At 27.6% G+C, this 23917-nt stretch overlaps 2 protein-coding genes across 2 annotated transcripts; one reads left to right on the top strand and one right to left on the bottom strand.

Annotated features, from left to right (window-relative positions):
• Positions 1–15055: 15055 nt before the first annotated feature.
• LOC124935644 (putative uncharacterized protein FLJ46204) lies at positions 15056–20641 on the bottom strand. The gene is made up of 2 exons (XM_047476063.1): positions 20611–20641; positions 15056–15453 (listed from the first exon to the last, which is right to left on the bottom strand). Exons 1-2 carry the CDS (start codon positions 20639–20641, stop codon positions 15056–15058), a joined length of 429 nt encoding a protein of 142 aa, XP_047332019.1.
• An 8-nt stretch (positions 20642–20649) lies between these two features.
• Positions 20650–23760, top strand: LOC124935643 (probable pectinesterase 29). The gene is made up of 7 exons (XM_047476062.1): positions 20650–20846; positions 20923–21079; positions 21161–21364; positions 21444–21682; positions 21784–21875; positions 23589–23648; positions 23747–23760. Exons 1-7 carry the CDS (start codon positions 20650–20652, stop codon positions 23758–23760), a joined length of 963 nt encoding a protein of 320 aa, XP_047332018.1.
• Positions 23761–23917: the final 157 nt, after the last annotated feature.

Genomic DNA, 23917 nt, shown 5'->3' with positions numbered 1-23917 from the left:
TTAACACGTTTTTTCACGTTTTGGCACATTTAACACGTTTTTCACACATTACACACGTTTTTCACACGTTAAACATGTTTTACACGTTTTCACACATTTTTCACATGTTTTAACACGTTTTTCACATTTTCACACGTTTTTCACGTTTTTCACACATTTTCCACACGTTTTCACACGTTTTAACAAGTTTAACACGTGTTCCACGTTTTTACACGTTTTTCACGTTTTAACAAGTTTAACACATTTTCATGTTTTCACACGTTTTTTACACGTTTTTTACACATTTTAACAAGTTTAACACGTTTTTGGCACGTTTTAAACATGTTTAATACGTTTTTCACACGTTTAACATGTTTTTCACGTTTTTCACACGTTTAACACGTTTTTGGCATGTTTAACACATTTTACACATTTTGACACATTTTTTCACGTTTTGGCCCATTTAACACGTTTTCACATATTAAACATGTTTTCCACATTTAACACGTTTTTACACGTTTAATATGTTTTTCACGTTTTTGGCACGTTTAACACATTTTTGGCATGTCTAACACGTTTTACACATTTTGACACGTTTAACATGTTTTTCACATTTTGACAAGTTTAACACGTTTTTCACACGTTTTTCACGTTTTTCACACGTTTTAACACGTTTTCACGTTTTCACACGTTTTTCACGTTTTCACATGTTTTAACACATTTTTCACGTTTTTAACACATTTTTCACGTTTTTGGCACATTTAACACGTTTTTGACATTTTTAATATGTTTAACATGTTTTTCACACGTTTTAATAGGTTTAAAACGTGTTAAACATATCAAAAATGTGTTAAACGTGCCAAAACATGTTTAAACGTGTTAAATGTGTTAAAAATGTATCAAACGTAAAAAACATGTAAAACGTGTCAACAACGTGTTAAACATGTTTAATGTGTTAAAAACATTTTAAACGTGTTAAAAACATGAAAACGTGTCAAAAACGTGTTAAACGTTCCAAACATGTGAAAAACTTGTTAAACGTGTTAAAAATGAGGTAAATGTGTCAAAAACGTAAAAAAATGTGTTAAAGGTGTCAAAAATGTGAAAACGTGTTAAACGTGTCAAAAACGTAAAAAAACGTGTTAAATGGACAAAAACGTGAAAACGTGTTAAACGTGTCAAAATGAGGTAAATGTGTCAAAATTGTAAAAAAATGTGTTAAATGTGTCAAAAACGTAAACAAATGTGTTAAACGTGTCAAAAACGTAAAAAACGTGTTAAATGTGTCAAAAACGTGAAAACGTGATAAACGTGTCAAAAACGTGTTTAAAATGTGAAAAACTTGTTAAACGTGCCAAATGTGCCAAAATGTAAAAAACATGAAAACGTGTTGAACGTTCCAAACATGTGAAAAACTTGTTAAACGTGCCAAAACGTGAAAAACGTGTTAAACATGTCAAAAATATGGTAAACGTGTCAAAAACGTAAACAAATCTATTAAATGTGTCAAGAACGTGAAAACGTGTGAAACGTGTCAAAAACGTAAGAAAACTTGTTAAATGTGTCAAAAACGTGAAAACGTGTCAAAACGTGTTAAATACGTGAAAAACTTGTTAAACGTGCCAAAATGTGCAAAACGTGTCAAAAACGTGTTAAAAACATGAAAATCATGTTAAACGTATCAAAAACGTGTTAAATGTGTCAAGGACTTGTTAAACATGTCAAGGACGTGAAAAATGTGTTAAATGTGTCAAAAACGTGTTAAACGTGTCAAGGACGTGAAAAATGTGTTAAATGTGTCAAACGTGTTAAACGTGTCAAAAACGTGTTAAGCGTGCCAAAAACGTGTTAAACGTGTCAAAAACGTGTTAAACGTGTTAAAAACGTGAAAATCATGTTAAACGTGTCAAGGACGTGTTAAACGTGTCAAGGGCGTGAAAAACGTGTTAAATGTGTCAAAAACGTATTAAACGTGTTAAGGACGTGAAAATCGTGTTAAATGTGTCAAAACATGTTAAACATATCAAAAACGTGTCAAAAACGTGCCAAAAACGTGTCAAAACGTGTTAAACGTGTTAAAAACATAAAAATCATGTTAAATGTGTCAAAACGTGTTAAACGTGTCAAGGACGTGTTAAACGTGTCAAGGACGTGAAAACGTGTTAAATGGGTCAAAATGTGTTAAACGTGTCAAAAACGTGTTAAACGTGTCAAAAAATATTAAACGTTTTAAAAACGTGAAAATCATGTTAAACGTGTTAAACGTGTCAAAGACATGTTAAACGTGTTAAGGATGTGAAAAATGTGTTAAATGTGTCAAAACCGTGTTAAACGTGTCAAGGACGTGAAAAAAGTGTTGAATGTGTTAAAACATGTTAAACGTGTTAAACGTGCCAAAAACGTGTTAAACGTGTCAAAAACGTGTTAAAAACGTGAAAATCATGTTAAACGTGTTAAACATGTTAGTGACGTAAAAAACGTGTCAATGACGTAAAAAACGTGTTAAATGTGTCAAAAACGTGTTAAATGTGTCAAAGACGTGAAAAAAGTGTTAAACGTGTTTAATGTGTGAAAAACGTGTTAAACATGTCAAAAACATGGAAAAACGTGTTAATTTGAAATTACAATTCCGACCTAAAAAGATTTGAATTGAGAACTATCAAATTACACTATATTGAATTCCATTAGAATTCTAATTCCAATTCCAATTCTTAATATTAAAGTGTCTAACAAACATCAGAATTGGAAGACCTTCCAATTCCAATGCCAATTATAGGGTTATCAAAAACACTCTTAAAAAAATTTCTTACACCACAAATCTTAAAAAACTTTCCGAGTCGTCATCACATCAAGGAGGATCTTGTAAAGGCCAAATGTGATATGTTAATGTCATCAAATACTACTTTGTCATATTGTCTATCATATATATATATATATATATGTGCAGTGTTCTCTAGAATTAGAAGAAATTAACAAACGTGACATCGTTTCAATGGTGATGCACTTATTCATTCACATAGAGAAATTTTTATAAATATCCTTAATTAGAACATATGTAAAAATTGGGTATAAAATATGAAACAATCACAAAAATCACACATCAATTATATGTCTTTTTGTTTCATTTTCATTCTCAACTAATTGAGACAAGTTTTGACTTAATTCAAAAGATCATGTAATCTTCCCTTTCGGGCTTTTTAATAATCGACACTATGTTGTAAAAAAAAACTTTCAACGATGGTTTTGAAGAGAAATTACTGCTCAGTGGTGGAGATTAGGTTTGGAGCAGAAAACAGTGAAAATTATAGACAAAGTTTTTTAGATTTCTCAATTATTTGATACACAAAATGGGGTATGTATATTAATTATATTATAATGGATTTTTTTAATAAAATGTGGCAATTTTATAGATCATATAGAACAAAAAGAAATGAAATTTGTCAAATATTTTTTTCCCACTTTTTTAACGATTTTGACAAAATTGGATACCGAAATGCCGGCTAGTAATTTTGCAACTTACATTTTAATTTTTTAAACGATTTAGCACTATTTCATCAAAAAAAATTCAAAAAACGAAAATAAGTTTCAAAAACTTTTTATCGTTTTTGGGCTTGATTTTATTGTTTTCCCCTCTATTGGAAACAATATATATATATAAAGGAGTGGAGTTGGATAATCTCCCTCCCCGGCTAGGCTACTACGTTTTCTTGCTTTCAATTCCTGGTCTGGTTTGAATTGGGATTTGCTTTTTGCTTACCGAAACAAAGTTAGACAGGCCCTAGCTTTGTTGAAAACACCAACTGAGTTTCAAACAACTGTATTACAGAACATACAGAACAACAAATAATTGAATTTCAAACAAGCCATCAAACAAGAACTATTTGAACTTTCATTTCATTGTAATGATTTTATAGGGGACATTCCACATTTAACTGAGCTTCTAATTGTCTTCATTAATCAAAATTTCCCTCCATGTACGTATGAGAGCGTTGTCATCAGAAACAATATCATCCCAAACTTTTTCTTATGTTCTTTTATTCGTGCTATGAATTATTGTATCTTTCTCTCTGGGTATTGTAGATCAGGACTCCAACCAAGCATTTGAAAACATTCGTGTATAAGATATCGCCCTTAACCTTTTTCTTTACAAGCTTTATGATTTCGTTCCATGTACCTGGAAAGTTAGTGATATTCAAATTCTGAGCAAAATTGATTTACAATTTGGATACAAATGCACACTCCCTTAATATGTGGTCCATGTTTTTCTCTTTTACTGCGCAAATTGGGAAATTGACGTCAATAATAAACAATTCATATACTTCTTAATTATGTCTCTTGTCGCCAATCTTTTTTACTGAATGTAAGTCAAAGGATGAATTGTGTCGAGGTATAACCTTTGAAGACTAGCCTACTTTATGCCAATCGACCACCACCTCCTTTGTTCTAATGATCTCCCATACTTTTCCTGCTACGAAGTTTCCATTCATAACAATATCACAACTCTTTATATTAGTGTTTCCATTAAATTGCATATTATTGATCAGATTTAAAATTCTAACTCCTTTTGGAATATTCCTCAGAATAGAGCTGCAATTTCCTTCTTGAATATCTCTAATTGAGTATAAGAGACAATTTTTCTGACTCTTATTCTAATAGATTGTAATTACTCCCGAAAAATTATGGGATTATTCTCTAACCATGGATCGCACCAGAATAATATTCCCCTTTCATTACCGACTCTAAACCTCGTCGTCTAATATATTTTCCCTCTGGTTCTTAGGATTTTCTTCTAAGAATATGCTATTTCATTTTTTATTACTTGTCATTTTACATTTCATTTGAGCCATGGGTTAGTTTATTATTTTGTTGGAAAGTTCAAATTATAATGTCTAAAAAAATCATTTAATGATATTTTTGTGTGAAATATGTAAATCTATAATAATATAATCACATATCAAATTGATAACTTGTTGGATCTTTAATTCTATTTGTATCCCCTCTATCTTGAGATTTGACTCTATTTTATGGGTGATGTTAAGTGTGAACTTCCTAAATTTTGGAATTTACTAGTTTTGTAATTACTTTACTCTTTTTGTTTAAGTCTTTAAATTTGTGATAGAACTTTTTAACTTTTCAGATTTTCTTGTAACGATTTTGTCTAATTTTATGACTTTATGAAAATAATAATATAAAAAATAATCAATAACTTAATCTTATAGAGAATGAAAGTAAATTAGTGGAGATTCAATTTTATTAATATTTCACCCCAATAATACATTATATATTGTTATTAGATTTATAGACAAAATTAATATTATTAAAATTTTATTGTAGTCACCTTCAACAAATTATACGATGGTTATAAATTTTTATTTATTTTTTAGATTGTTTATATAATTTGACATTTAAATTCTAATGGATTAGTTTGATTTTATATATAGATGTTATTTATATTATAATGTTTTATATGTAATTTTTTATTTGAATTAAATAAGAATTAATTCATTATAATAATAATAAACTTATTGATGGTATTTTATCTCCAACTTTAATAATTATTTATATATCAATACATCTATTTATTTTACCTATAAATATATTAATTAACCATTATTATTAGTTGCATTAAAATTGACCATCTTATAAAATGGGTTTCTCTTTGTTTCCAATAGCCTTGTTGATAATACTCTTATTTCCTTACATTATTGCATATGAATTTGCTTCTTCTACTATACTGGTTGATCAATCTGGTAAAGGACAATTCAGAACTATTCAAGATGCAATTAATTCTGTTCCTTCAAAAAATAATAAATGGTTTCACATCAACATTTCTCCAGGAACAACAAACTAGCTAATTTTAGTTCATTTTTATAGCGAGAAAGTATCGATTCCACCCGAGAAGGAATACATATTTCTAGAAGGAAGTACTACATCTAAAACGACAATCTCATCGGATATTCATAATTCTAGCGACTCTGCCACTTTCAGTTCTTCTGCCAATAATATTGTTGCTAAAAACATAAAATTTCTGGTTTGAATAACACTGTTTTATTATTGATTTTGGTTGAATTATGAATAATTATAGAATATTAACATACAATTAATATATTTAATTATATGCAGAACTCATATAATATAAATCAGAAGACAGACGTTAAGCAAGCACCTGCAGCAATAATATATGGAGATAAAACAGCCTTTTATAATTGTGAATTTATTGGATATCAAGATACACTTGCTGATATTAAAGGTCGTCATTACTATAAATCTTGTTACATTGAAGGCGGAATAGATTTTATTTGGGGATGGGGGTCAATCCGTTTTTGAGGTACCAATTTAATTAATTATAAAGGGTACTCTCTATAACATATTGCATATATAATATTGTGATATATATAAAAATACATATTCAAAATTGTACATATATAGATCCAGAATTAATTTGACCCATATTTTTGTATTATCTAATTTTGTTTTAATAGGAATGCAAGATACATGCTAATCTTGAACCAAATTCTAGTGGCTATATTACTGCACAAGGGCGAGGTTCGGCGCAAGATTCCAATGGCTACGTGTTCTTGAAGTGTGATGTTGATGATACTGGGCAAGTATATCTTGGAAGAGCTTATGGCGCTTCTTCGAGAGTCATTTTCATTGAATCCACATTTAGTTCAGTCGTGATTCCGGCTGGATGGAATGCATGGCTTCACCAGGGACACGAGCTGAGTTTTTATTATATTTTATTTCTATTTCTATTTGTATGCACTTAGATATTATTTTTGAACTTTATAAATGATTGATTCTAATTTTATTTTTATGTAGGGCGGATTTAACTTATGTAGAGGCTGGTTGTCGAGGTTCTGGTGCTAATTCTCCACAACGGGTGTCATGGGCGAAGATAAAGAATTCTATTAGTGGAGATTTAAAGCAATTCAGCACACAAAATTTTATTGACAAAGATGGATGGATAGCGATCGTTTTGCCCAACAAAGAAAAAAGTTTACATTTTCGCATTTCAATAACATTTGAATAAACTCATGTATTGCTTTCTTATTTAATTTAGGCTGAATTTTCTTTGTGATGCATTCATACTATGACTGTTGATCTTCTTTATTATGTTTCTCCTCAAGAAAATGTTAAATCTAAAATGGGATAATAAGTTCTTTCTAAGAAATTATAAACATGTCATTATCCTTTTATCGTAATGCACTCAACTTCAAAATGCAGATAAGAGAAATAATACGGATAACGTCATTATAATGAATACAATATCACGAACGTGACAGGAGAAGAAAAAAAGAAAAAAAGTGCCTACCTTTCTTCTTTATTTTTTTCTACATTTTCCTCAATTTCTCTCTTTTTTTTCAAACCCTATAAACTTTTCTCTCTCCATTTCTGTTGTATTTGCCATACAAGTTTTGACATTCATCTTTCTTTTCAACCTTTCTTCAACATCTCTAAAAACCTCTCATTTCATTTCTTTAAAATTCTGTGTTTATTCCGATTTATAACTATTAGACCTTCATAATTTTGATAAAAAAAAAGTTGTGATTTTTTAAACATGGTTTTTTTTTATTATGATTAGCCCATATGAACTCCATGTTATGCGTACATGAACTTCATATGTTCAACGCTTTTTTCAGTTAAAAAAACTTAATTTTTTTTTTCAAAAATAAATTAATGTTCAGCCCAATGAACTCCATATTAAACACATTTTCAGTTAAAAACTAGCTTTTTTTTCAAAAAAAAAAAAAAAAACAAAGTTCAGCCCATATTGTAGACACTCATTTTTTACCCCCTAATTTTATAGTTTATGCTTTTAATAAATCCGAGCCTATACAAGTTTTTTCGAATTCATTCACGGGCTCATTGCACGATTTATTTTAAAAACGGTTATTTTTAGAACAATTGAGTTTTTGAAAATAATTGATTTTGGATTTTTAATAAAGTTAATATAGTAATTTGCCTATGTTACAACACTTAGGGAAATTATTATACTTAGAATATTTCAAGGTTTTATTTAATTAATTACCTTCAGTATTTATAAAAAAAAATAAAAAATATTCTACAAAATATATATTAACGTTTTTATAAAATTTTAGATTAGTTGTTAGATTAGTTTGTTAGATTAGTTGTCAATTAGATTTTATTTTATTTTTGAATAAGTTAGTTAGCATTTTCTTTATTAATTAGAATTGTTCCTTATAAATAGTAAATAAGAATACTTAAAAATAAAATTGTTTTTTTGTGTTTTTAACAAAAATCTTTTTTTAGGATGAAGGGGTGTAAAGGGATAACGGTGCAAAAATAGAAGATAAAGGTGTCGTGAGAAGCACCCTAGGTCAAAGAAAAAAAAGATGAAGGAAGAAGTTGCCAAGAAAAAAAAGGGAAGAAGTTACTAAGGATTCAACTGTGAGCATGAAGATGAAGGCTTGGTCATTTTTTTAATTAAAAATTAAATGACCTGCATCATTTATTTATTAAAGCTTAAATCTCATTGGATATTCCATTAGACATGTCAAGGGGAGATTGCTTCATTTAAAATATATTGACATATTTTAAAATGGAAAAATCTTTTCAACGTCAAGGGTGTTAAGTTGGCCTTTGGGCCCTAGGTTTCCCTTGTGAATTTGTACAAATTCCCTATAAATACCCCTCTTAGAGCATTTGTACCAGCTTCCCTATTTTGTATCCCTAAAAATAATATAAAATAATAATATCCATATTTTAGAGAATCAAAATATAAATTATTCTACATCAGCTTCCTTATCTTTATCCATATATCATTTAAATATTCATTGAAACAACCACCTCAACCACTTAATTACTTATTCATATATATTTAAATATTTATTGTTAGCCATGAAAGAGAAAATATATTATTTTATTATTTAGGGATGCTACAGTAATCCCTAAATATAAGGATTCACTGTTCATCATCCCTAAAAAATTATAAGGATAGAGAATTTGATAAAGCATTTTTTTTACAACTTTTATGTTATTTATCTTTATAATAGAGATAGAACACATTTTAAGGATTCTGCTACAAATGCCCTTAACACCCTAAAAAGGAACTTATCGACTTCAACTCTCGACTTCAACTCTCGACCTTCAACCTTCTCTACCTCTCCCTTCACCTTCTATCTTCTCTATTGGGCTGCATTTTATCTAAAAATTAAGAGCTCCAACTAGTTTTGTTGGGTCATAAGCCTTTTGTTTAGAATTTCCATTCCTCTTTGCAAAGAAGCAACCCCATTGTAAGCCTCTTTGCACAATTTTGTTTTTTTATATATTTCAATTTGAATTAGAAATTGTTTTTCTATTTATTTTATCTTGCACTCAAATCCCATACATTATTCCTCTCTTAAGTTTGCTATTTTGATAGGCGTGTAGAATTTTCTTTATTTTGTATGTATATATGTAACATAATAAAACATGACTAAAAAAATAAGATAAAATTTTCAATGTAAATAAAAGGTCATTGATCAAAAAGAAAAAAAAAATTCTTTTTAAAACCAAAATCGGTTGGCCATTTAAAAAGACTCTAAAGCATAACAAAAAAACAGCAAAGTATAAAAAAAAATTAAAAAAAAAATCTTTTTTTTTATATACAGTTTTATTTATTTTATATATTTGAATGGTTAGATTTAAGTATTTTGCATATATAAATGTATACTTATATGTTAATAAATGTTTTTTGGATTTTTTATGCAATTTGGGATCCATTTGGATCACCATAAATAAGTTAGAATAGGGTCATGTTGAAAACCTGAAGCTGATCTAGGACCGAGGATTCAGGACTTAGGACCGAGGAATGAGGACCAAGAACCGAGCATCAGAAGATCGAGGATGGAGAACCGAGCTGCATTTATTTGTTTATTTATCTTTTTATTTATTTTTTATTTTATTTTCTGTTTTCTTTAGTCTTAGGGTTTGTTTGTTTGACATTTTTTTATTTTGTTTAGTTAAGAGTTTGTGGCTTGCTTGATCCTAGGTTAGAAAAAAAAATTAAACCCTAACTAAAATTGAACTAAGCCCAATTTTAGACTTAGAATTTTCCTTAGACTTAGGATTTTTTTTTTTTTTTTTAAAAAAAAAAATCCCCAAAAAAACAAAATAAAATTTTAGACCCTTTAAATAATTCACTAAAGTTCTTAAAAATTAATCTAGACTTAGGCCAATTAATTTTTGATTAATAACTTGTCTAGTTTTGATTTTTAGGATAACTTTATGTGTAAGTTATTTGCTTTAGCTTTTCTTTTGTCTTTGTTTATTTATTTATTTTATCTCATGCAAACCCTTTAAATGTTTAAAATGAAAAAATCCTAAAATGTAAAGTGTAAGAAATTTTAAAAAAAGGCCAAAATTAATTAGTAGAGACTTTATGGGCGTTGTGGGACATAACGTCTAAAAACCTCTTTCCCACACATAGCCAAACGCCGAACTCACATCTCTTAAATTCCTAATTTTTAAAATTAGGTGGCGACTCTCTAGTCGTGAGGTTAATTAATATTGAAAAAAAGTTAAAAAAGGCTTATTACATACTTCCCATTAAAAAACTCTCAATCTCTCCCAGATTCAACGGAAATGTAAGATATGGAGTTGTCTACAAAGCCTTATTTTTAAAAACTTCAATTTTTCAAACATTAAAATTAATTCCCTTCACGTTTTTAAAATAAATTTTTTAAGGAGTGTCCCAGAATTTACAAACTAGTCGATCAAAATATATTTTTTTTTTTAAAAATCAATCACACATATGAACTCCATGTTCAGCGTTTTTTTTAGTTAAAAAATTTAGTTTTTTTTTATAAAAAAATCATGTTCAGCTCATGAGAACTCCATGTTTATCGTCTTTTTCAGTTAATAAACTTAATATTTTTTCAAAACAAAGTCTTTGTTCTTTTTTTAAAAGAACATGGCCATGTTTTTACAAGGCCATATTTTTTAACTTTTCAATTTTAAAAAAAAACTTTCTTTTATTTACACAAGCTTATGTTTTTTTTTTAAAAGAACATGGTCATGTTTTTACAAGACCATGTTTTTTAACTTTTCAATTTAAAAAAAAAAAAACTTTCTTTTATTTACACAAGCTTATGTTCTTTTTTTAAAAGAACATGACCATGTTTTAACAAGGTCATGTTCTTTTAACTTTTCAATTTTAAAATAATTAGACTTATCCTGGTACAAATAGACATATACATAATGTGAAAAGTCATCAATGATTGTGATGAAATACTTTTTCTCCACCAAAAGATGGAACATCAAAAGATCCACAAATATCAGTGTGTATTATTTTAAGGAGTTGTGTGCTTATTGTGGTTGTTTTCTTAAGTGTGCCTTATTTTTCTTTAATACAATTCACGCAAATTTCAACCGATTGAGACTTATTATGCAAAAAATAGACATATTCATAACGTGAAAAGTCATCAATGAATGTGATGAATATTTTTCTCCACCCAAAGATGGAACATCAAAAGGCTCACAAATATCAGTGTGTATTATTTCAAAGAGTTGTGTGCTTCTTGTGGTTGTTTTTTTAAGTGTGTCTCTTGTTTGTTTTCCTTTAATACAATTCACACAAATTCCAAGATCAATAAAATCCAAATCATTTAGGATTCATTCTTTATTAATCTTTGAATTCTTGATTTGAATATATGACCCAAATCGATTATGCTACACAAAAGTAGACAATTCATTAACGAAACCATATTTTACACCAATATTAACATCATGATACACGGTTAATAGTGTTTCAGTAAATAAGATATGTAGCTTTAATTCATATAATTAACCCATTCTTAATGATACACAACCCTACAAAAAAGTTATGTTCAAACAAACTAAAACATTCATTTTACACTCGAAAGAATATACAACCCCATCAAGTTTTAATAAATATATCAAATTCGAGAAACACTAGGTACATAAAAGGTTTGAAAAATATCTAAATGGTAACCTGTGTCCAAAATCAAACAATAAGTTCCAATAGCCTCAACTGGAATTTTGACACGATTTCCCATAAAAATGTGTTTCTCATTTTTGTTTATGGGATGAGTTATAAGAAATGCATGCATCGTATTTAAAATATGTGTGGTACAACTAGAATCAATCCACCAAGTATTATAAGGAACCTCAACTAAATTTTATTTGAAACATACATAAGCTTTATGCTTACCTTTCTTTTCGAACCAAACTTTACGTTTCAGGCAATCTTTATGATAATGCCCTTGCTTTCCGCATAAATGATATTTATCTTTACCTGGTTCCTTCTTGTGAATTTGGACAAAAAATTCATTTATCGATAATATCTTATTGGTTTCCTTTCAACTCATTTCTTACTCATGAGATGTGCATAATAATTCATAGTTTCTTAAATCTCGCTTCCTCTTTAATGAGCATATTTTTTAATTCATGCACATTCCATTTATACTTCAAGTATTATATTTTATATGAAATGGACCGTACTCTAATAGGGTGTGTTTGATGAGAGAGAATTGAAATGAGAATTGGAATTGGCATTGAAATTCTAATTCTAATTCCATAAGAATTGTAATTCAATTTCTATGTTTGGAAATATTATAGAATTGTAATTCAATTCCAATTCTTATGTTTGTAAAACAAAATATGTGTTCAAAATGTTAACTTCTTAAATATGATTTCACGTTTTTGGCACGTTTAATACGTTTTTGACATGCTTAACACATTTAACACATTTTTGACATGTTTAACACGTTTAACACGTTTTTGGCACGTTTAAACACGTTTTTGACACATTTGTACACTTAAAACACATTTCCACACGTTTAACATGTTTTTAGTATTTTAACACGTATTAACATTTTTAATACGTTCAACATGTTTTTCACACGTTTTGATAAGATTAACACGTTTTTCACGTTTTTGGCACATTTTTGACATGTTTAACACGTTTTTCACACGTTTAACATGTTTTCACGTTTTTGCACGTTAAACATGTTTTTTACACGTTTAACACATTTTACACATTTTTGACACGTTTTTCACGTTTTGGCACGTTTAACACGTTTTTGACATTTTTAATACGTTTAACATGTTTTGATAAGATTAACACGTTTTTCACGTTTTTGACACATTTAAACATGTTTTTGGCACGTTTAAACACGTTTTTACACTTAAAACACATTTTCACACGTTTAACATATTTTTCACGTTTTTGGTATGTTTAACATGTTTTTGACATTTTTAATACGTTTAACATGTTTTTAAATGTTTTGACAAATTTAATACGTTTTTCACGTTTTTGGTGTGTTTTTGACATATTTAACATGTTTAAAACGTTTTTCACACGTTTAACATGTTTAACACGTTTTTTGCATGTTAAACACATTTTTGTCATGTTTAATACGTTTTACACATTTTTGACACATTTAACATGTTTTTCACGTTTTGGCACATTTTTCACGTTTTGACACATTTAACACGTTTTTCACGTTTAAAATGTTTTTCACACGTTTTTATGTTTTTGACACATTTAATACGTTTTTGACATTTTTAATATGTTTAACATGTTTTTCACACGTTTTAATAAGATTAACATGTTTTTCACGTTTTTTGCACGTTTAACACGTTTTTAACATGTTTAACACATTTAACATGTTTTTCACATGTTTAACATGTTTTTGACACATTTTACACATTTTGGCACGTTTTACACATTTTTGGCACGTTTTACACATTTTTGGCACGTTTAACACTTTTTAATATGTTTAACATGTTTTTGGTACGTTTAACACATTTTGACAAGTTTAACACATTTTAGCACATTTAACACGTTTTCACGTTTTTGGCATGTTTAACACATTTTAAACATGTCACAAGTGTGTTAAACGAGCCAAAATATATTAAACATGTCAAAATGTGGTAAATGTGCCAAAATTTATCAAACGTGTTAAACGTGCCAAAAATGTGTTAAATATACCAAGACATGTTAAACGTGCCAAAAACGTGAAAACGTATTAAACGTGTCAAAAACATGTTAAACGTGTCAAAAATGTGTTTAACGTGTCAAAACATGATAGACGTGTTTAATGTGTTAAAAATATATTAAACGTATCAAAAACGTAAAAATGTGTTAAACGTATCAAAAATGTATTAAACATGTCAAATAAGTGAAAAAATTGTTAAACGTGTCAAAATGTGACAAACGTGTCAAAACATGTTAAATGTGTTAAACGTGTCAAAAACGTAAAAAAAAATAGGTTAAACGTGTCAATAACGTGTTAAACATGTTTAATGTGTTAAACGTGTCAAAAACGTGTTAAATGTGTTAAAAATGTGAAAGTCTCGTCAAATGTGTCAAAAACGTGTTACACGTGTCAAGGACGTGAAAAAAGTGTTAAATGTGTTAAACATGCCAAAAACGTGTTAAACATGCAAAAACGTGTTAAACGTGCCAAAAACATGATTATGTGTGAAAACGTGTTAAACATGTTAAAACGTGTTATGTTTAATGTGTGAAAAATGTGTTAAATGTGTCAAAAATGTCAAAAACGTGAAAAACGTGTAAATTTGGAATTACAATTCCGACATAAAAAGATGGGAATTGAGAACTTTCAAATTACACTATATTGAATTCCATTGGAATTCAAATTCTAATTCCAATTTTTAATATTAAAGTGTCTAACAAACATAAGAATTGGAATTGAACCCTCCAATTCTAATTCCAATGCCAATTCCAGGGTTATCAAACACACCTTAAGAGTAAAGAATAAAGAATGAACGTTACCAAGAAATTATCATTAATTTTCATTCCCATGATATTTAGATTTGTTGTTATATTCGTTATTTCAATAATATGCTCATGCATAGGACGAAACCATCAAACTTAATTGTGGTTAAAGTGCTCATCAGTGTCCCAACAAGTGATTTATCGAACGAATTAGACCGGGAACACTCTTCCACGAACCTCATGTATTCATTAGCACTTTTAGTTTTCTTTATTGTGGACTTGTTGTTATTTTCCACACTCATTCGCATAAGTATTAAGCTGAGTCGATTAGATCTCTCCCAGACTTTATGGAAAGATATATCCTTAACACTAAAAAGCAATTGGTTTTTCACTTAAAAGTGACAAATCAAAATCCAAAACTCTAAGATGAAATTGGACTTGATCGCACCATTCTGGAAATTTTAATCCATTAAAGTTAATAATAGACGTTGACTGCGAATGAAGAGAAACATGAACATGAACATGAACATGAACATGAACATGAACATGAACATGAACATGAACATGAACATGAACATGAACATGAACATGAACATGAACATGAACATGAACATGAACATGAACATGAACATGAACATGAACATGAACATGAACATGAACATGAACATGAACATGAACATGAACATGAACATGAACATGAACATGAACATGAACATGAACATGAACATGAACATGAACATGAACATGAACATGAACATGAACAGATGCTGCAAAATTTATGCTCACACATTAACTTTGAGTAACTTAACTTTAATTCAGATTCATATATCATCCTAAGGCGTATATATTGATGTTCTCCTTCTGGTGATACATCAATATACCAACATAATTGACAACATAATTGATGCCCAATATAGTTTTACATAATTGATAATTAAAATACTTTAATAAGATATACTAAATATATCAAATAAAGTTATTAATTAACCACCATAATGTTCATAATTAAAAAAATAGTTGATCAACCTTATCCATAATATTTTATATATGAACGATAATATACTCATGATAAACTTTAATGTCATTTCATTATTGGCATCACATAAATATGAGTAATTGATTTTATTTTAATTTAATATCTACAAATCTTCTAATTCGGTCACTTTGGTGACTAACAAATTATTCGTACTACAGATATCAAAATTAAAATAATACCATGATTTACAATGAATATATAAACCTTACTGTCAGGTTACTTTGGTGACTAACAAACCACATTAGTTATATTCATTGAAAGATTTAAAACTTTTATAAATCTTTTAAATAAGTGTATTTTATTTGAAAATAAAAAAGAGACATAATCTTCTTTCTTTTTACATTAATTTAAAATCTATAAACCTTCTTATTTGACAACTTTGGTGACTAACAAATTATTTATAATATAGATATCGTATTAACCAATGACATAATTTATAATGATATAATTGTTTTGGTCATACACTTTAGGAATAAAAATCTATTTTCTGAAAGATTCTGGCTTTCGTGCTTTGATGGATCTCAGAGATCTTTTCAATGATCTATGTTTGTTGAAGGAGATCAAGAACTCTCACTATTTCTTATATTCATGGACCCAATTCAATTTAGTGGGATATCTTATCCACGTTTTTTTCCACCAAAAACATTTAGGATGTGTTTGATGAGGGAGAATTGGAATTGACATTGAAATTCTAATTCCAATTTCATGAGAATTGGCATTGAATTCAATTTTTATGTTTGAGAAAATTATAGAATTATAATTCAATTCCAATTCTTATGTTTGAGAAATAATAAAATTGTAATTCAATTCCAATTCTCATGTTTGTAAAATAAAATATTGGTTCAAAATGTTAACTTCTTAAATATGTTTTCACATTTTTGACACGATTAATACGTTTTTGACATTTTAACACATTTAACACGTTTTCGACGTTTTAACACGTTTTAACACGTTTAACACGTTTTTTACATGTTTAACACGTTTTGGCACGTTTAAACACATTTTTGACATTTTAACACGTTTTCACACTTAAAACACATTTTCACACGTTTAACATATTTTTCACATTTTTGGTATGTTTAACACGTTTTTAACATTTTTAATACGTTTAACATGTTTTTCACACGTTTTGACAAGTTTAAAACGTTTTTCATGTTTTGACATGTTTAACGCGTTTTTCACACGTTTAACATGTTTTTCATGTTTTGGCACATAAAACACATTTTTGGCATATTTAACATGTTTTACATATTGTTGACACGTTCTTCACGTTTTGGCACATTTAACATGTTTTTCACGTTTAACACGTTTTTGGCACATTTAACACGTTTTTAATATTTTTAATACGTTTAACATGTTTTCACACGTTTTGATAAGTTTAACACGTTTTTCACGTATTTGGCACGTTTAACACGTTTTTGACATGTTTAACACGTTTAACATTGTTTCACACGTTTAACATTGTTTCACACGTTTAACACGTTTTTGGCACGTTTTACACATTTTGGCATGTTTAACAGTTTTTAACATGTTTCACACGTTTAACATGTTTTTTTGTACGTTTAACACATTTTGACAAGTACAACACATTTTTGGCATGTTTAACACATTTTTGGTATATTTAACACGTTTAAACATGTCGCAAGTGTGTTAAACAGGCCAAAACGTATTAAACATGTCAAAATGTGGTAAATGTGCCAAAATTTATCAAACATATTAAACGTGCCAAAAATGTGTTAAACATACCAAAACGTGTTAAATGTGCCAAAAATATGTTAAATGTGTCAAAATGTATTTAACATTCCAAAAACATGATAAACGTGTTTAATGTGTTAAAAACGTGTCAAACATGCCAAAAACGTGAAAAACGTGTTAAATGTGTCAAAAACGTGTTTAACGTGCCAAAAACATGATAAACGTGTTTAATGTGATAAAAACGTGTTAAACGTGTCGAAAACGTGTTAAACGTATCAAAAATTTGTTAAACGTGTCAAACAAGTGGAAAATTTGTTACACATGCCAAAACGTGAAAACGTGTTAGACGTGTGAAAAACGTGTTAAACGTGTCAAATACGTAAAAAACATGTGAAACGTGTCAACAACGTGTTAAACGTGTCAAAAACATGATAAACATGTTTAATGTGTTAAAAATGTTTTAAACGTGCCAAAAACATGATAAACGTGTTTAATGTGTTAAAAACGTTTTAAACATGTTAAAAATATGAAAATGTGTTAAACGTGCTAAATATGTGAAAAACTTGTTAAATATGTCAAAACGTGTTTAACGTGCCAAAAATATGATTAATTTGTTCAAAATTTTGAAAACATGTTAAACGTGTCAAAACGTGTCAAATATGTGAAAAACTTGTTAAATGTGCAAAATGTGGAGAAAACGTGTTAAATATGTCAAAAATATAAAAATTGTGTCAAACGTGTCAAAAACGTGTTAAACGTGTCAAGGATGTGAAAAATGTATTAAATGTGTCAAAAATGTATTAAACGTGCTAAAACGTGTTAAACGTACCAAAAATGAAAACGTGTTAAACGTGATAAACATGTTTAATGTGTGAAAAAACGTGTTAAACATATTAAAAATATGAAAAACATGTTAATTTGGAATTATAATTCCGACCTAAAAATATTGGAAATGAGAACTATCAAATTACACTATATCCAATTTCATTGGAATTCTAATTTCAATTCCAATTCTAATTCTTATTTTTAATATTAAAGTGTTTAATAAATATAAGAATTGAAATTGGACCTTTCAATTTCAATTCCAATTTTAGGGTTAGCAAACACACCCTTAATGAAACTCTTTGACCCGAATTTAGAGTATCCTATTTTCACGAACAAGTCAACTTAATTATATTTATTAAAATTTAAACGTTATAAATTCTTAATTTTTCAAATACACCCTTACTAATAATAGAAGAAACATTTCCTTCTATCTATCCTATTATCAAACACATTCTTACTGTGAAAATATGTAGGTTTCATAAGATGTCAAAAACTTTCACATTTCTTTTAGAGGATATAGCAATACATTTATATATTATTTATAATAATATATTAATACTTACAGTCCTGTAGTTTTTTTAAGGATGAAGCCAAATATTTAATATATTAATACTTTAATTAATTTCGCCATCACATATATACTTTTTAATTTGAAATTTTTAATTAGAAAGAAGACAGAATTAATTAACGAAGAGGGATGAATGTTCCTTTACATAAACTTTTCTTATTGTTTTCTTCACACACATATATATATATATAGGTATGAAATCATAATTTTAGAAAATCAAATATAAAAACATTATTGCGAAGAATTTTTTTAAATTATATGATTTTCACCGATTATAAAACAGTAAATACATACTTTGAAAGACTTGTTTTGACTTAATTCAAAAGATCATGTAATCTTCCCGCTTTTTAATAAACTCGTCAACAGATGCTCAAAGTGGTGGAGATTACAGTGATGGGTTTGGAGCAGAAAACAGTCAAGATTTCATCATACTTTATTTCTATCAAGATTACAGACAAACTTTTTCAGATTTCTCAAATATTACATTTGTCTGGGCTTAAATAATTAATTATATTAAAACATTTGAAACACAAAATGGATTTTGTTTTTTTTTTAAGTAAAAATGTGGCAATTTTATAGATCATATAGAGCAAAAGGAAATGAAAATTGTCAAATAGTTTTTTTCCCACTTTTTTTGACAAAATTGGATACCAAAATGCTAAGCTAGTAATTTTGCCATTTTGCATTTCATTTTTGCCTATTATTTTGTTGGAAAGTTCAAATTATAATATGTAAAACCTTGAAATTATACTCTGTTTTTTCTATGTGCGATGTGAAGTGTGAACCTTTTAAATTTTGGAATTTACTAGTTTTGTAATTACTTTATTCTTTTTGTTTACGTCTTTAAAGTTGTAAATTTGTGTTCGAAATTTTTAATTTTTCAGCTTTTCTTTTAATTTAAACACGGCTTTGTCTATTTTATAACTTTATAAAAAAATTATATAAAAAATTATCAAAAACTTAATCTTATAGAAAATTAACGAGAATTAATTCATTATAAAATAATTATAATAATAAACTTCACCAAGATAATTCAGTGGTAAGAGTCGGTTTAAGAGACAAAAAAATATCACGATATCAATTCCGAAAACGTTTTAAATTTAAACGGGGGTCATGGCTTAGGAGTGTAATTCTATTTTTTTTTTTTTTTTTAAAAGATAATAATAATAAACTTATTGATGATATTTTATCTCTAATCATTATTTATATATCAAGACCAAGACTGTCAAAATCTCGAGTTAACTCTTAAAATCTTACGATTTTATGATTTCACATTATGCTAACGAGTCTGATTTAAAGTAAACTCTTAAATATGTAAACTCTTACGATTATAAATTTTATGATAATAAAATTTTCAATTTTACGAGTTTATAAATAATTTCGATTTTACAATTATATACGATTTTGCTTAAAATAAATAAATTTATATTTAAAAATTAAAAAATAAAGTTATTATTAATTTAAATAAATTAATTAATATAATTAATTTTGTAAGTATAATTTTGTATAGTGTTATTTACTTATTATTAATTTTTAATTAATTTTATATTAAAATATTTAATTTTTTAAAATTGGATAAGTATAAAATATTTAATTATATATAAATAATAATAATAATAATATATAACTATTATTTTTTCAAACTAAACTCTTATGACTTCATGTAAATTTTAGATTTAAGGAGTTTACAATTATAAAACGATTCTACGTAAACTCTCGATTTTGACGGACTTATCATCACATTTATTTATTTTACCTTAAAAAAAATTTAAGTATATAGTCCCTCTTATCTATAAATACATGAACCAATATTATTATTAGTTCCATTCATCTTGTCAAATGGGTTTCTCTTTGTTTCCAATATCCTTGGTTATAATATTCTTCTTTCCTTACAATCTTGCATATGATTTTGCGTCCACTGTAACAGTTGATCAATCTGGTGGAGGAAAATTCAAAACCATACAAGATGCAATTAATTCTGTTCCCGACGGAAATAATAAATGGTTTCACATCATCATTTCTCCGGGCACCTACAAGTACGTAATAATATATTTATACCTATATTATTTACATTACTTCAATAATTAAACTGATTTTTGTTCATTTTTATAGCGAGATAGTATCGATTCCACTTGAGAAGGAATACATATTTCTAGAAGGAACTACTTTATCTAAAACGATAATCACATCGGATATTCACAGTTCTAGTGATGTCGCCACTTTCACTTCTTCTGCCAATAATTTTGTTGCTAAAAACATAAAATTCCAGGTTTGAATAACATTGTTTTATTTTTGATGAATTGTGAATAATAGAATTAATATATCTAATTAATTAATTAATTATGTGCAGAACTCATATAATTTACATCAGAAGAACAACGTTGAGCCAGCAGTGGCAGCAATAATACGCGGAGATAAATCAGCGTTTTATAATTGTGAATTTATTGGATACCAAGATACACTTGCTGATTTTCAAGGTCGTCACTACTATAAATCTTGTTCTATTGAAGGCGGAGTAGATTTTATTTGGGGATTCGGTCAATCCGTTTTTGAGGTAACATATCAAAAAAAAATATTCAAAATTAATTTGACATATTTTTGTATATATTATATAATTTTAATTGTTTGAACAGGACTGCAAGATACATGTTAATGTTGAACCGAATTTTAGAGGCTATATTACTGCACAAGGGAGAGGCTCGGAGCAAGATTCCAGTGGTTATGTGTTCTTGAGGTGTGTTGTTGATGGTTCTGGCCAAGTATATCTTGGAAGAGGTTATCGTGCATCTTCTAGAGTTGTTTTCATTGAATCCACATTTAGTTCGGTTGTCATTCCTGCGGGATGGGATGCATGGCATGGCGAGGGACACGAGTTAGTTTTATTTATTTTATTAAAATTTCTATCCACTTACATATTATTTTTTTTTTGAACATTTATTATAAATGATTGATTCTGTTTGTTTTTATCTTTAGGTCTGGTTTAACTTATATAGAGGCCGGTTGTAGTGGGTCAGGTGCTAATTCTCCACAACGGGTGTCATGGGCAAAGATAGAGGATTCTAATAGTGCGAAATTTGAGCAATTCAGCACACAAAATTTTATTGACAAAGATGGATGGATAGCGGATACTCATTTCGCCCAACTAAGACAAAATCTGACCCAAAAAAGAAAAAGGAAATCATCCAGGAAACATTTCAATAAAAATAGGAATCATTTCAATCATTTTGAATAAACTGTGTTGATTTCTTTTAAATAATACTGGGCTGAATTTTCATTGTGATGCTCTTGTACTTGTCTTTGTTGATTCTTTATTATGTTTCTCTTGTTAAATTTAAAATGGAATAATAAAATCTTTTTAAGAATTTATAAGCATATAATTATACCTATTATATAACCTAGTTCTCATCTCATGTGATGACTACTCATAATGGTCACTCAACTTAAAATGCAGATAAATCACCCAAATATATGTGAGTACCATAAATAAACAATAAGGCTTTATTAATATTTCAAATAAGCGGACTTAATATAATAAAATTCATTTTTATGTTCTTAATTATTTTTACTCTAGAATTTAAAATGTAATTTTAATAATAATCTAACCGTTAGTGGGTCGTTTGTTATTTATATTTTCTCATTATGTTGATAATTATTTCTGAAGTTTATGTTCGTTCATTTTTTAGCAACAAATAATCAAATTATAGAGTTTTTTATCCATTTTTTTCAATAAAAAAGTTACTAGAACTGGAATTAGTTTTTTTTCATATGAAGGTCTTTTTGTATTGATTTATATGAATTTTTTACTGTTTAGATAATATAGACATGATCAATTATCATTTAACTTGATATTTTCAACATTATTTATTGCTCATTGACCAAGGATAATTTTAAGTTTTAACTCTATTCAAAATATTTTTGTAGAAAATCTTCTACCAGCTTTTAATTGGTTCTTTTAGTTTGTTTTTGTCCTTCAAAACTCAAAAGAGTTATTTTTTAAGTGAACATTTACAAACATTAATATTGTTGGATTTTTTATTGAAAATTTAATTTTTTAATTTAATTTTGTCTTTATAATTTTTTATATTACTTATTAATTAAATTTTAATATATAACTCTTAATTGAATTTAATAAGGATTAATATTTTATCAATATATATAATTAAATTTAAATTTATTCATATACAATTTTCATCAACTAAAATATTTTGTTATAATAAAAATTGATTGAATAATGATAGGGTACCAAAAAAAAATTATTTTTAATCATCAAATATTCTTTCATTCTTTCATTTTTTATTAATGAATTTATCTATTTCTTATATTAATTAATTTCTTTATCCGTATAAATTAAATTTTAAATTCTTTTCTTTTTATTTCTCTTCTCTAATTTCTCCATCTCTCCTTCAATAAAAAAAAAAATTTTAAAATTAAAAATAATTATTCAAAATAAATAAAATAACTCAAAAGTTAAAAATAATTCATAATTTATTTATATAAATATATATATATTTATATAATTAGTTTAAGTATATAATTTAGAGTTTATGGTATATTAATTTTTTTTTGAAAAACTACTTATTGTCATTTCATTAAAAACCCCAAAAGAGGGAAATGAGTTTTAAGAAACAAAGCTAGACAGACCCTAGATTTGTTAAAAAAAACAAATGAGTTTCAAACAATTGAATTACAGAACAAACAGAACAACAAACATTTGCTTTACAAACAAGTCATCAAACAAGAACTATTTGAACCTTCCTTTACTTGTAATGATTTTATAGGGAATATTTCATCTTTGACTGAGCTTCCAACTATCTTCATTAATCGGAATTCTCCTCCATGTATGTATAAGAGCATTGTCATCAGAAACAAGATCATCCAAACTTTTCCTTCTGTTCTCTTATTCGTGCTATAAATTCTTGTATTTCTTTCTCTCCAGGTATTGTAGACTAGGGCTCCAAAGAAACATTTGAAAACATTCGCTTAAAAGCTATCTCCCTTAGCCTTTTTCTTTACAAGCTCTATGATTTCGTTCCATGTACCTAGAAATTTAGTGATATTCATGTTCTGAGCAAAATTGATCCACAACTTTGATACAAATGCGCACTCC

Source organism: Impatiens glandulifera, chromosome 4 (genome assembly GCF_907164915.1).
Source record: "Impatiens glandulifera chromosome 4, dImpGla2.1, whole genome shotgun sequence".
Classification (NCBI taxonomy): domain Eukaryota; kingdom Viridiplantae; phylum Streptophyta; class Magnoliopsida; order Ericales; family Balsaminaceae; genus Impatiens; species Impatiens glandulifera.
Note: the sequence above shows the minus strand (reverse complement) of the source record. Positions and strands in the feature narration are given on the sequence as shown.